General features: G+C 43.8%; 1 protein-coding gene across 3 annotated transcripts in view; it reads left to right on the plus strand.

Annotated features, from left to right (window-relative positions):
• Positions 1-11862, plus strand: part of GPR180 (G protein-coupled receptor 180) — a 33492-nt gene extending 21630 nt beyond the window's left edge. For 2 of the 3 annotated variants that reach the window (XM_071741832.1, XM_071741814.1), the window contains exon 9: positions 10050-11862. In XM_071741832.1, coding sequence (XP_071597933.1) covers positions 10050-10289 — 240 coding nt within the window. In that variant the 3' untranslated portion in view covers positions 10290-11862. Of the gene's footprint in view, positions 1-823; positions 6765-10049 lie in introns of those variants that run through there. The other variant, XM_071741824.1, reaches the window with a different exon arrangement.
• Positions 11863-14806: the final 2944 nt, after the last annotated feature.

A 14806-nucleotide genomic window follows, 5' to 3' on the forward strand; every position in this document is an offset into this window, starting at 1 on the left:
CAATTGTTAGAGGTAGGATCAGTAAAAGAAGTTTTTGCAAGATTTTTGGATTTTTAGTTTACTGGAGAGATTGCAGTTGTCCTGCACTTGAATTTGGTCAAGTTTAACCACTGTGTGCAGCTTCAGTTCCTACATTATGTTAATTTAGTTGCGTTTCAGATGCATGATCAATTAATACCATCTTTATTTAAGAAAAAAAAAACGTGTATTTTTGGCCATTCATACACAGACTTCTAAAGAGTAGTTACCTTGATGTGTTTGATAAATACTGCCTTACACATCTTTTACAGATTAATAAACTTGCACCCAAAAGAGGTCTGGTTAAGTGGAACTGCTAAATCACTGTCCTCACAGCTCCATGATTGTGCTAGTGCAAAGTGTTCAGGCTTCCCCCCCCCACCCCGCTGTGTTTGTTGTAAGAACAGAATATCTAAACATCACCTCTGCTTGTGAAACTGCATGGGTGGTGAATTGCAAGCCTGAAATTCCCCAGAAAGAGACTGCCAGAAGGGTTCTGTGACTTGCCTAGGGCTATCTGCTGATTTAAAAACACCCAGGTGTGAGAGTCTGAATCCTGGATTTGAGATTCACGTTCACATCTTTTGGAACTGCAGCAGCCGTAAAAAGTTTTAAAGTTAAACCTCAAGCACATACACAGAATGCTGATAGAAATTTATTTTGTGTTGTTTGGTGTTGTGGCTTTGGGGCTTTTTTCTACTTACTTTTTCCTTTTCTCTCTTTTTTCTTTCTTTTTCTTTTTTTTTTTTTTTTTTGTTTTTTGTTTTTTGTTTTGTTTTGTTTTTGTTTGTTTGTTTGTTTCTAGATTATTACCATAGGTGTTATCCTTTGTCAGTGCATCTCCATGGTTATCCTATACAGACTTTTTCTATCTCATAGTCTATACTGGGAAGTATCGTCACTGTCATCAGTGACATTGCCACTAACAGTATCCTCTGGACATAAAACCCGACATCACTTCTGAGATGTTTAGGAAGAATACATTTTGTAATCAATGTGCAATAATGACCTAAATATGCAGGTATTTTTGTCACAGGTGTGAGATACATTGGTTTTACTGGAAAACTGAGTGATGGGTATCAGAGCACTTCACAGACCTTTGGTTTGACGAGGTCCCTAGATTAATCTGTTAAAGGTATTGTGGAATGGAAAAATCCATAATGTGGGTAGTTTTATAAATATTGTTTATGTGTAGCATGTGGTGCTGAGCTGTATCAAAAGTACAGTGTATGTTTTCTCTCCCATTCACAGCCACAAAAAATGTCCTTGCTTTATATCAATACTAGGTTTGCAGGTCTTATATAAAATGCAGCTCTTAAAGCATCTGCAAGCTCAGACAAGTCTGAAATAGGCCAGTTGTGAAATTGGTGTGATGTGTAACAATGAGTACACATTCTTTTATTCTAATGCTTTAAGGAAAATGCATTTTTTGTATAAAAGAAGGGGAAACAAAAGAGGAGAGTCCTCTAGAAAACACATGTAAAATGTTCACAACTGACGGCAAGAAACTTTTCTTTATTATTGGTGTAAAAGAAAAGCCTTTTTTACAACTGATGTTCATAGTGGTTAAAATTGCTATGGGAATGAAAATAGTGTTTATATCTCCTTTGAAAAAAAATGTAACTAAAGATTTCATCCAGTAGTGAAGGTTTAAACAGTGTTCAAGGCTTAGAAGACATAGCAACATAAAGTTAGTTAAAACAGCAGGCTCGCATCTTTAAAGAAAAAAAAGAGGCAAAGAAAATGGAACGGGTGATATGGTACTAGAATTTTAATCCTGATATAATTCATTTCTGTTACATTGAGGATTCAATCATAATTAAGCCATATACACAGATTAAATTAACAGAAGCATTTCAAATAAATGTTGGTTTCAGTCATCAACTACCCATGAATTCCTGCCCAAGGATACTTAATCAGGATTAAATTTTCTATGAATAATTGAAAAACAAAATACTCACTGGATTTGTTATAATCCATGTTGGCACTGGGTTCTAAGTAGTTGCCATCTACCATCCATTGTAATAAAGCCATACTACTTTGTGATGCCCTAGCATTCCAAAAGCCAGTGTAAAAATATACTTTACTGAAGTGCCTATTTATTATGATTAAATCATGCTGAGTTGTTATTTTTCCATCAGAATAAGAATATACCTATTGCCATTGTGACTGGAATCTTTCTGTTTGGATTTAGTTTTAGTATTTGTCAAATTTCAGACTGTCTTCATACACATGTGTTTCTCCACAACTTGGATATTATTTTCTAGTAAATGAATGTTTCTTCATAACAGTGTGTATTATGTCTCTGTGAAAATGTGAAGACACTGGAGTTCTAGCTTTAAAACAGCCCTAACTTTTCCATTCACATTTGCCTCAGCTGCAAGCATAGTTGAAACATAAGTCGTTCCATTTTAGTTTAGAGGCAAAACTAGACATTTGCCTTTGACTAAGGCAAAATGGCAACATGACAAAGTTGCTCATTAAATCATCTCCTTTCTTATTGTTTGTAATTCAGATCAAGAATGGCAGGTTGAGGCTGGAAAAGATGAGATATTATGATTTCACACAATCTTCAGAATGATTAAAAGATTAATTATTACATTCCTCTGATAACCACACAAAAATATTATTGGTTAAAACTTCTGTCTTTATTTCACTGCTTATCTCTGTACTTTTCATCTTCTCAAGAAAAAAGCATCCTGTTTTTGATAAGTCTCCAATAATGCAGTGGAAGAGTTCTATCTGTCCTCATGTATAAGACATGAAATTCGTGCATTAAATAGAATTTTTTGATAGACACTAGAACTTCTTTACAGTTTATGATCTGTTGTGATAAAAGTTTTGATCTATGCACAAAAAAAAAGCCTGTATGTGACTTTCAGAAGAGGCACTCTGTTTTATTCTTCAGAAGTATTTTCTTACTTCCCACTGACTTCAGTCTGTCAGTTTTAAGGTAAATGGTGTCTTAATTTCACCTTATAAATATACCTTACATTATAAATATACCTAAATTAATTTAGAACCAATCTCAGTGTAAATATGAAGCACAAGATGTTGTCTCCTAATCTTTTCCAGGTTGCCCCAGAAGTCAACAGCCATCATTATCCTTTCTTAGTTTGCCATGGAATCCAATTATTTGAAAATAAAATTCTAACTTTGCTATTATGGTAACTATAGCAGTTAAGTATCACTTTCTCATGGTAAGCAGTAAAAAGGACATGCATTTCTACCCAAACCTATTAGCTTTCTTTCATAACCCACACTGTCCAGTTTTATGTTATTAAATGATTAACATGTACTGTAGCAGTGGGTCAGTACTGCTGCAGTAATATTCAGGGTGTTAGTTAATTCGGTACAGGGTATCTTTCGGGAGAGTCTTCAAGTATGACTAATTTCCAAAGCTTCATACTTACCTGTACTCTAGCTTGAAGCTCACTGCCTCTGGATCCTGCCTGAAGAGTGGTTTAAGTACGTAAAAGCCTATCTCTTCATCCTGACTTACATCTTCTGTGAGGCCAGCTGATAAGACCTTGCTTTTTTCACGCTTACTCACACTGTTACCCATTTTATCAATTCGGTTTCATAACCTCATCTTGAAAGAATAGCTTCCAGCTTTCTTTCAATTGTCTTTGATCAGTGCATCCTGAGTGGAAAACTTCTCTTTTTTCTAAAACGTGCTTTCCGTCACAAAAATGAAAAAATGTTTTCTGTCACAAGCTGGGGCTCTTGCTGTTCTGGTTTGATGCATACATCTGAAGAACTCACGACGCACTCCGTAGCAACCACACATGAGCTGGGAGCTGGAGCAGCCCCGGTGTGTCAGTGCCCAAGGAGTTCTTGTGGAGAGCTGCAGCAACTCCAGGCTTCCTGCCCCCTGGCTGCTGCCAGGGCTCCTGACCCGTGGTGTCCCCAAAGGCAGCGTTGCCACTGCCGACCGTGCTGAACAGCACTGTTCAGTTGGGATCAAATGACAACATCTCACATGTGAGTTTCTGTGTGTTATGTGGTTTTGGTTTAAATAAAGCTGCAGTTAAAGAGTCTACTGATTCTGTCGCCCCCGTGTTTCGGTGCTCAGAAAAGCTAAGTGTATATTGACACAACTGCAAAAGAAAAGTTGTTCGTGCTCTGAAGAAATACATTTCTGTGTGTGAGAGGGCATCTCCTTGCCAGCCATTGCCTTTTCTACTGGCACAGATGCCAGTTTGCATCAGTTATGATTTATTGGCTTGGGGGGGAGGATCCCACTTCAGGAGAAAAGAGAGTGAGATCACCGGCACAGTCTACGAGACCCCCCACAAGCTGTGAGGAGGGATCATCTTGTATTGCTCCCAAGCAGCCATGTGGAGGTTGGAACACAAGTCCCCTAAGCTATTCGCTGCCCTTCTGTGTTGAATGTGTTTATTGTACATTTATTTAAAGTGCTTCAGATAGGAAGATGAATATTTACAATTAAATATATGTAAATACAAGTGGAAAGGCTTGATTGGAAAAATATCAAGTTTCTAATACATATGACTATACTAAGACCTCCCACACAAGACAAACATTTATAGTCAGATCTAATGAATATTCTCTTCTGGTGCCTGTGCCAATGGAGAGCCATGGAAGTATCAAAGTCTTTTTGTTTGCATCTCGATCCTCTACAGAACTGGAAGAGTATTTTATTTGATTTGGCTCTAGTTTATTCTGTGCAGTGTTTTGTCTCTAGTTGATACTTTTTAGAGAATACAATAAGGGTTTATTGGGCTGGCCAGAGCTGATGTTATGCTGTACCTTTTAACTCTTCTTGAGTGACTAGGCAGTGTACAAAGGGCTGGTGATCCTTACAAACGCCAAATATAAAAGTCTCATCCTGTTTTTCAAGCGTCGTTCTTTTCTAACCACATCCATACAACGAGACGGTCATTTTCCAGGTAACAGTAAGTTTCAGATCCAGTTTTTCTGAAGGCCTTATTTTCTACAAATCTTCCTGTCTTGTGAATTCCATCTCTCCCACCACGCTCTGTCTCTCCCCTCCCCTCTCCCCCTCTCTCACATGTATGATTTTGAGTGTAATGGGTGTCATTTCTCTCTCTATCTCTACATCTGTTCCCACGATCAACACTCACAGTCCAGCCCCTACTTTGCATCTAGTATGTGCATTCTCTTTATCCTTGGTCTGTTTTGATTTCACGCTTTTCCTGTCTCTCCCTTGCCCTCTCTACCATGTCTTTGGTCTCCCTAGCCATCAGAGAACTGAGGGTGTGGTTTGACATCACAGCTAATTTGGGCCAACTGTTAGCTGCCAAATAAAGTGTGTCCCTGTTCCCCTGGCTGCACGCTGCTCCTGCTTTGCTCAAACTGACACCGGCTGTCACCTCGCCGTTTGAGCGAGATGCAGTTGAGTTAAAACGGTAGAAAACTCAGCCTTTAGCAGCAAAAGAAAAAAAACAAGTTAGGTCTCGGTGATTTTAGCTCATCAAACCAAGGACATGATGAGTACCAGTGGCACTGCTGGGGATGGGGTAGAAAAAGCCATGTGGAAGAGGGGTGAGAAGCCCTTTAGAATGGTAGTTGCAAAGTCAGTCAGTCTTCAGATTATCAGCTTGGTAATGCTTCTATCTCTCCTGTATGTCTTCTGCTGTTTTGCTAAACACTAAATGATAAAAATTGGCCTAACCCTTCTCTTAACTGCTCTCTTTAAAGAGTAGCGTCAAGGGTTTTTTCCAGTAAAAGGAAAATTGTTGGACTGCATTAAAGTATTTTAAAATGAGCAGTGTCAGTGGTGCCTTTGCAGCCTTACAAAAGGGGCCAGGAGGCATCACAAGCAGACCCTATTTTGAGGAAGGAGTTTTGAGGGAATAAAAACACTACAAAACCAGCCATGGCTTGAGGGGGTGCCAGTTTTTTCAGCAGGTGGCAGCACCGCTGTAGAAGACAACCATGGGTGGTCACACAGCTTTCCACAGGGTCTGCCAGTGGGCAGGGAGAAACTTACCCTGAACAACTGCAACCTGAAGAGCAATGGTTTCCAGCAACGAGTCCTCTGGAAAGCTGCTTGTATCTATCTGATTGTTAATCTGCTGAGATGAGTGACTTCTTGAGGCTGTAGTAGGATGGCGAGGATCTGTCTCGCCTCGTGGTCAAGTGCTGATGAGTTTGCCCAAGCTGGAGAGTGCGTTTGGCTTTTAATGCTGCTGCAACAGCAACCACAAAAAAAAAAAAAAATTGACTGGCAGAGACTGCAACTAAGCAATCTGATAAATCTCTCCTTTTTTAATACAGGAGTTAGAGCCAAAAGATTGTATGTGTGCCTCGGAGTGGATACCTTTTTTGCCTACTTTCTGACCCTTTGAGCCTCTTTTAAAACAATAGCATTATTTCCAAATCAAATGTTATGAAATGAACATTGGAGTTGTTAAGAAGAGATCAAAATTTACATAAGACTTCTGTTTAACCTATTGCCTATGAAAATTTTCTTCAGGCTGAAACCTGTTTTCCAGAGTTTATAGCATACAAAACAAATGTTGTGGGTTTTTTTTTTTTAAATTTCCTTACTTATGAGTACCTTAAATTGTGTTTTCTAAAAGGGAAAAAAAAACCCCAACTCTTGGAACCTTACCAGTTTAATTTGCATTTTGGCTCTGATGTAACTCAAAATAGATTAGATTAAAAAAGGAAATTTGGCAAGTGATTACTCAATTACATGATTTTACTGCTTTGGTATTTTGAAAATAAAAATGAACAGATCTGGTTTACTTTGAAAAGTGCCTGGTGCACGTGTGCTGTAACCACTTTTCAGAAACCATATGGAAGGCTCCCTACCCTGCATATGGCAATGCTACCCAGAGCTTAGATGTGATTCCTGTGATAGACTACACTAGCTATGAAGGATCCTGTCAGGTCAAGGATTTTAGTGGATATATCCAGATAATACTGTATGGGAGAGATGCAGGGTAATGAGTTTGGTGTGGAAAACATGGGAAGTTCACAGTGATGGGGCTGCATTGCTCCTTTTTCACAGAAAGGACATGAAATTGCTTGGAGGTAGTGCCAGGCCAGGAAGTTAGGAGGAACTGGGGGAAGGAATACAGGTTTACGTGGGACCTATATTGTGCAAGATACAAAGTTGAGTAGTTTCAAGAGATATTTTAAAAATATTTAAGCATCTAAAGTTATGGGTATTTGATCTCTGTGCCTTTGTTCTTACCCTTCATTCTCATGCAATCACATCTCCAGCACTTCCCTGGTAGCTGCTCACCTCTAGACTTTATGATAAGGGGAAGAAGCTTCTGCTGCTTCCTGAAAGACTGAGCAAGTGGTGACAAATTCCCTAGAGTAATTTAATATGGATCTTCCACATGGTGAGGGGTGGGTCAGTACTATGCCTTAAACTGGGAATCATGGAGATCATCTGTTATTTCCATCACCTTGTTTTCCTGAGCCAAGTGGTAGGAGGGTTGTAGGAGGAGGGTGTACTCATCCCTCTGTCACTGATGTGTCTCCAGTTTCAGGTCTTTGCTAAATGCAGCCGTTTTCAGAATGTATCTTAGATACCATGATCTGCTCACTTGCTTGTCCTTTGCTATAGAGCTGCTTTGGTTCTTGGAAGTTTCTCCACATGCATGTGTTCAGCTGTCCCTGCAGTCCAAAGCACTGTGATCTGCATCTGTTCCTCCAGCCTGTGTGGTGGTGACTTCAGTCAAGATAACAGGGACTTCAAATGATAGAAACCTTACTTTGTGCCATCTCTGCCCTGACAAACTGTAGCTCTCCCAGTTGGTTTTGGTGAGCATTAAGACTCTCAGAACATTAATCATGGTGTAGTATTGATGGTGCAGACCTGAGCACGTCACATCAAGAGCAGAATGTTCCAGAGGTTTGTTAGAAATTAATAAATGCCTGTTTCAGTGGTGTGGAGGTGACCAATTTCAGGATTTCACTTGACTGTTGAGCCTGTGGAGCTTCAGCAAACTTGAGCCATCTGAAGAGGGATCACTGCCTAGGTGTCCCTCACACGGTGCTGGTTGTGGAGGAGCAAACATTCTGTGGAGAGACCCTACTCCAATCCCCCTCTGACAGTTTTAAGAGTTACATATCATGTGAGACTCAGTTGCCTGCTGTACATCTTGGTGTCATCCTGCAGCCTTGTTCAGGTTTTTGGCCACTACATACCTAATACTTGGCAGACCTCCTTCTGAGAAGTCTGTGAGATGAATGTTGGCTGTCCAAACTAAAGCTCTTCTCAAGGCTGTCGTAACTCCCTCATGCCTTCACTTTTTTCCTTTTTAAATGTGAAGTGATGGCTTTCAGGAGCCTTCAGTGCCATACTATTGTCACTGATGTCATTTGCACATGAGAATCATTGCTGCTTGTCTTCAAGAATAATTGAGTGTGTTTGATTCTTTTCCCCCCTTCCTACCTTTGTGGGGGAAAGGAATGAGTTCAGACCCTGATCTCCATCCCTCCAAGGCAGAAAGCTCTGTTGATGGCCCAAGTCACCCTGGGGCTGGCAAGTGGAGGAAGCACAGTGCCTTTATCCATGACAGCAGAGGAGCTGACAGCTGCCATAAGCCCAGAGCTGACCACCCTTCAAAGGAAGAAAAACCCAAAACCAACCAACCAACCAAACAAAAAAAAATAAACACAGTTTTCTACCCCTGAGCGTTTCTGATGTGTTGACGGGTGAGTTTCGATTTCTTATCTCCGAGGTCTGTTACCAGAGACCAAAATGTGCAGCAGCGTGTGTACATGGATCACACCACAGCAAGTGACTTTGTCGTGTCACGCGACGACACGCCTCTTTGTTGGAGGAAGCAGCAGATCTGGGGTTTCTGTTTTGGACATGAAAATAGGATGATGGGACCACAGCGGGGAGAAAAATCACTTCCCGGTCACCGTATCCCGGTGGAAACATTGTGATTCATGTATTATTCAAAGTCTAGGTTTTGCAGCTAAGTCTTAAATTAACCTTGAAGTTATCTGAAAAGTCTCTTCCTATCAAGTACGTGGTTACTCTAAGCAAGTGCCCTCACTACTTACACAGCTCACCCCCCAGTCACGGCTGTTCCCTGCGCTGAGGAGAGGGAACACAAGCAGTGTCTGAAGAGGCAGTTAATTACTTTATTCAGGTTACTTCCATGAAGTACGACTGTGACAGTGCTGTGCTCCTCAGGATCTACACCCTTCCTCACTCAGCGTTGGAGGTGGTACAGCAGCTTTCTCCCAGGGAAAGGTGGCTGCCCTGCCCCGGTGACACTGCTGACCACAGGTCTCTCCCGCAGGAGGTGGAAGTTTCTCCGGTGGGGAAGGGGAAACCCCACCGAGACACCTCAGGGGCCGAGGTTGCTCCGTGGTGTCTCCCCCCTCGGTGAGGAGATCGCGGGGAGCGGAGGGGCCGCCGCGTCAGGGCCGGTGCCGCCAGGGGGGGCCCTTGGGCCGCTGCGCTCCGCTCCGGGCGGGCGGCTGCAGTCTGTCCCGGTCCCTACGGCCGCAAGTCTGGGGCCGCGCTCCGGTGGGCCCGCACCCCGGCCCTTGAGGTACCGGCCCGCCCGATCCGCCCTCCCCCTCTCTGCGGCGCACTGAATTCCCCTCAGAAGTGGCATCTCTGCCCGGTACCCGTCTGCCGGAGCGGTCACCCCCGAAGCCGCCGGGCAAGGCAGGCGTGTGGGGGAAGCCCCAGCCCCTCGGGCAGAGCCCGCGTCCCGCTCCCGGCCCTCCCCTACCCGCCTGCCACCAGCGGGGTGCGGCGGCGGGGTGGGTGGGAGGCATTATCCTTCGCATCGCTTACCGTGGCGAAAAGGAGAAGGTCCGGGGAGGCCAAAGCCGCGGCTCGGCTCCCCCGGCAGTGGCCATCAGAGGGGACGGGCCCGGGCACTGCCCGCGCTGCCGCGGCTGCGCCGGCCGGGCCGCCACACGGAACATCGGCACAGCCGGGCCGAGCGAACGACACCTTCGTATTTTTTTTCCTCTGCTTTGGAGTTCTGGGGTTTTGGTTTGGGGTTTTTTTGGTTTTTTGGTTTTTTTAATTTTGTTTCGGGTTTTTTTCCCAGCCTACAATTGTTTTAATACACCTGGCCCACTGTTTCGCACGCTTCGGAAAACCCAGAGCGCGGCTGATACCAAGCCCCAGCGAAAAGAGACGAAGGAGAGGAAGGGAACGGAGAAGTTTAGAAAGAAAAGTGTGGGGAATAAAAAAAAAAAAAAGAACAAACAGGAAAAAAAACCCAACAAAACAAACACACACACAAAAAAGCTACGAGTCTTTAACAAAAAAAAAAAAAAAATCCTGAACGTGTGTTTTCCTTCCTGCCAAAGCAGGATGTCAAATACTGTCCTTTTCCCCTCTTTTTTAAAGCAGGTTAAAAGGAAAATTCTTCACAGAATCTTAAAGAACTTTTTGACACAACAGCTGCAAAATCTATTTTCTAAACAAAGATTTATACATATTTATATGAGCTTAATCCAGATTTTTTTTTAATAAATCATTCTCAGAACTGCAGAGGTAAACTATATGTAAATACCTCAAGTAATAGGCTTGTAGTGCAAATCACATCATTTTATCTTCAATTTTGCATTCGTTTTTCTGGCTTAAAGGTGCATCAGAGATATGCATTTTAGCATATTCAGAACACGGGGCGTGAAATTAAATGTTTGACAGAGTGAGAAAAATATACAGACTTTGGAGATGCCTTAAAAATAGTAATTTATGCAGATCTAGAGGAGTGAAATCATTTGCAATGGAGTGACCCTCTCTCCAGGAATTTTTTGCTCAGTGTTCTTCTCTAATCTCCTGCTGTATCTTCATTTTTCATTGAACTAGCCAGTTTTCTGCGAAGCAGTCTTGTAGATAAGGGAAGTGCTAAAAGAAGAAGAAAGAAGAAGCTCAGTGGGTCCGTTTCCATTGCACTTTTACCCAAGGCAATGGGCAGAATTTAACGGATTCCTTCCAACATATGTTTTTGCCAGATAAGTAAACAGTGTGTGTCGGAAATGAAAAAGCATTTGCAATTTAATGACATTACAGCTCTCAGCTTAGGCTGGCGTGCTGCGAGGCGAAAAGCAGAAAGAGAGAGGAGAGTAGAAAGAGAAAAAGAACAAAGTTCATCTTCCCTTTTGTGCATTTTTATCAAGGAAAATATTACTTCTTTCCCCCTCTTGTTCTCTTTTCTTTTTCTCTTTGCTTTTTTGTCTCACTCATTTACATTTTTTTCTTTTCTCTCCTTTTCTCTCCTCTGTTCACTTTTACCTTTTTCTTCCACTGCCACCGACTCGTTTCCTTTCACCACCACCAACCCCCCTCCCATTGTGTCGCCTTATTCATTTATTTGGCCCATTCAGTTTTTACCTATAAAGAGCTGTTTATCCAACAATGTATCTTTTTTTTCTTCTTCTTTCCTTCTTTTCATTTTTTTTTTTTTTTTTTTTTTTTTTTTTTCCCCATGTTGTACTCCCGGCGCTAGAGCTCACAGTCAACAGGATTGTTGGAGGGATTATAACGTTTCATTTCAAAGCGCGACAAATCTGCTCGCCTTCCCTCCGTCCCCGCTCTCCCCGGGCTCGTCGGTCCCTCGGGGACGGGATACCCCCTCTTCTTCCCCACCTCCCCCCCCTTCCCCGCCTGGGCCGCCCCGTCGGGGCCGCCGGAACAGGGGGGAGCGGAGGGTCGTCCGGCCCCCCCTTGTCTCGGTGCGGGACAGGGGAGGCCGAACCGGACGACCCCCCCCCGCTCCCCTCTCTTCAGACCCCCACCTCCTTATCCTTTTTGCCCCCTGTGTTGAGGAGAGGGCAGCAAAATCACCGGCTCCCACGCGAGGTTCAGCCTGGAGGTTGGGTGGTAATTGAAAATATTTCCAGTCAGTGGCATGTCCCATCGTACAGGCACATATAATCTAAAAAGATGTTTAAAATAAATAAATAAATAAATAAATAATATATTTGTCTAAAGACTCGTGTATGGGTTGGGATTTTTTTTTTTTTTTCCGGCTATGGGTTGGTTTGGGGTTTTGTTTTTTTCTTGATTTTCTTTTTTTTTTTTTTTTTTTTTTTTTTTTTTTTTTTACCATGAAATTACATCTTCCACATCTCCCAGATCCGGTACTTGGTAAGTAAAAAGGGAAATCTGTTTGGACATAAGGAGGTAAAGTAGCTAGAGGTGGTAATTTAATCAACCGAGGATATATTTCAATGTTTTTTCTGGTCTTCTAGGCATTAGCACTTTAAATTCATTATGTCTGTTTGACAGATATATGCAGCCTTAAGGATCTAAAAATGAAATCCAAGAAGTATAGCCTGCTAGAGGACATATATTGAAGTTAAGAGATTAAAACGGTCTAACCATTGCAAACAGAATGGAACATCTCGCATTTCTCATTCCTTATAAGCATGACTATTTTGCAGATGTTAAATACGGTCTGCTCTAATTATGAAAGAGAGGAGGGGGGGACCCGCTCAAGAGCCGAGGCTTTCTAACTTTTGCATTGATGAAGTGGATATTAGAAAGACAATATTGGCTCCTGTGCCGTCTCGGGCTCGGGAAGTTTTACATGGGGATTTTCTCTATCAATAATTTAATAAGGAGGGTGCAGCAGCAGCCTCTTCTACATGCTTTAAAGACTCAAGAATCGTGCATGAATTTCCTATAAGGCAAATAACAAAAAGCCAAATGAGAAGAGCGGGTCTTTTTTTCCGTCTAACTGGGACACTGAGGACTCTGTGTCATTAAAGTAATTTAGCAATGTTAATGATCTGTAATATTAATACATCATACTTGAAAATGGGGAAGAGTTGTCATAATTAAATGCATTAAGCCACAATTAAAAAGTCATCTAAGCAGTTGTAAAGATACCGGCGACGATAAGGCTGTTCATTACGCTGCAAACCTCCTTGCCCATGGAAGTCCCTCCCCGGCAGGGCTGGGTGCAGCATCCCCGGCCCCGGCGCAGCTGCCGCGCAGGAGCGGAGCAGCGCGCAAAGGCTGCGCGGCCTGACCTGCGCTTCCTGAGCGGGGGTGTATATGGGGGAGGGGGTGCGTATCAACGAGCCCTTTAGACCATCGGCCTCGGCTTCCTCGGCGGGAGGAAAAAAATGTCAATCTCATCCCGGACACAAGAGGATCATCTTCTCAGATCCCCGCCCCAGTTCCACCGAAATGCGCCTTTCGACTCTTTGCCCCACCGCGGGGCTACTTCCATGTTTAAGCATAACCCCAGACCCAGGCCGTCCCTCACCCCGTGTTCCTAAAGCTCCCTCCCTCCCCTCCCTGTCTGCCACGGCCCGGCAAGGCCGGGCTCAGGGCCAGTGGGACCCGTGGAACACGGGCAGCAGCCGTCGGGGTGGCTCCTGCCCGGGCCCCGGCCCCTCCGAGCTCTCCGCCCCTGGGCCTGGCTGCTGCTCAGCCCCTCCTCCTGGCACCCCGGGCATCTTCCCCGTGCTGCCGCAGCACTCACCACCAAAAAAGTGCCGGGCTACTGGGGGGATGCCAGACACCGGATAGTGGGGAGCTGGAGTGGCCTGAGACCCCTGTTTCTGGAGCTGACCCCGCCAGCTGGGGTGTGAATGAATCCCCGAGCCACGGGACTGAATCCTGAGTAGTGGGACCAAGTCCTCCACCTGTGGGATTGAGACCCCGAGCCACGGGGCTGCCTCAGTCCATGCTCTGCCATAGGACCTCCTATGGCTTCCCAGGAAGCCAACATGCCCCTGGTTGCAGTTTTGTGAAACCATGCAGACATCTGGATTTGGGGTCCAAGCAGGCACAGCCTGGTAGCACGTAAGATTCAGTTCAATCTCCAGTGTGTTCTCCAGTGTCTTTAGGTCTGGAGACATTCAAACCCCACCTGGACACCACCTTGTGCAGCCTGATCTAGGTGAACCTCCTGAGGTTGGACTAGATGATCTTCAGAGGTCCCTTCCAACTTCTAACATTCTGCAATTCTGTGGTGCTGTAAGATGCAGGGCCTGGCCCTCACGCTGCCCTGGTGCTGCCAGCCATCCCACAGGGGCAACAGCCCCATGCATTTTCTCATGTAACTCATGAAAATCTCATCCCCATCCTAGATTTGACAAAATAATCCAGCTTTAAAATAATCCATTACAAAAACATGCAAACTCAACCAAATCACTGCTTAGTGTTCTTTCTTTAATCCCTGCAGACTTTTTAGCCCATGGACACTCATGGTGTTTTTTGGGCTGACTTCCTAACGGAGAAAAGGTTGCACTAGCAGGCAGTGTGCTTATGTAGGGCTCTTTGGTGATCCCTTTCTGCAAACTGCTTATCTCTTTGGCCAAATTCAGGAACATCTGGCTGAAGGAAGATTGTCTGGTCTCACAGCCTTTTACTATGGAAATGGACAGCTGGGTGTAGGAAGAAACCCCAGTATGGTGGCTCCAGAGGGAAAGATCCCAACACAATCTCAATCATATGAATCAGACATAGAGATGGTGAGCATTTCCACCCAAGGAAAAGTTTCAAGGGCCTCAAATTCAAAAAGTTAGGTGTATTTCCAGCTATAATCCACAACTCCACAACTTTCCTTGCTCAGCCTGGAAAGGCCTGGGGGGAAGTACAGTACACAGGATCTGTCACCCACATGGGGAACTGAGAGGAGCACTGTGCTCTTCACCTGCTCATCCCTTTTCCACCCACACTGATGTCAATGGTGATTGTGATCACTAAAAATAATAGCAGTGCAACTAAAGGGCATAGAAGTAGTGACAAATAAATGTAGAGGAGTAAAGACTACAAAGCAGAATGATTTGTTCAGCCTTCAGATACAGTATTTAGGTAACATCAGTGCCTTAGTACAAT

The sequence above is a fragment of the Heliangelus exortis genome, chromosome 1 (assembly GCF_036169615.1).
Source record: "Heliangelus exortis chromosome 1, bHelExo1.hap1, whole genome shotgun sequence".
In the NCBI taxonomy this organism is placed as follows: domain Eukaryota; kingdom Metazoa; phylum Chordata; class Aves; order Apodiformes; family Trochilidae; genus Heliangelus; species Heliangelus exortis.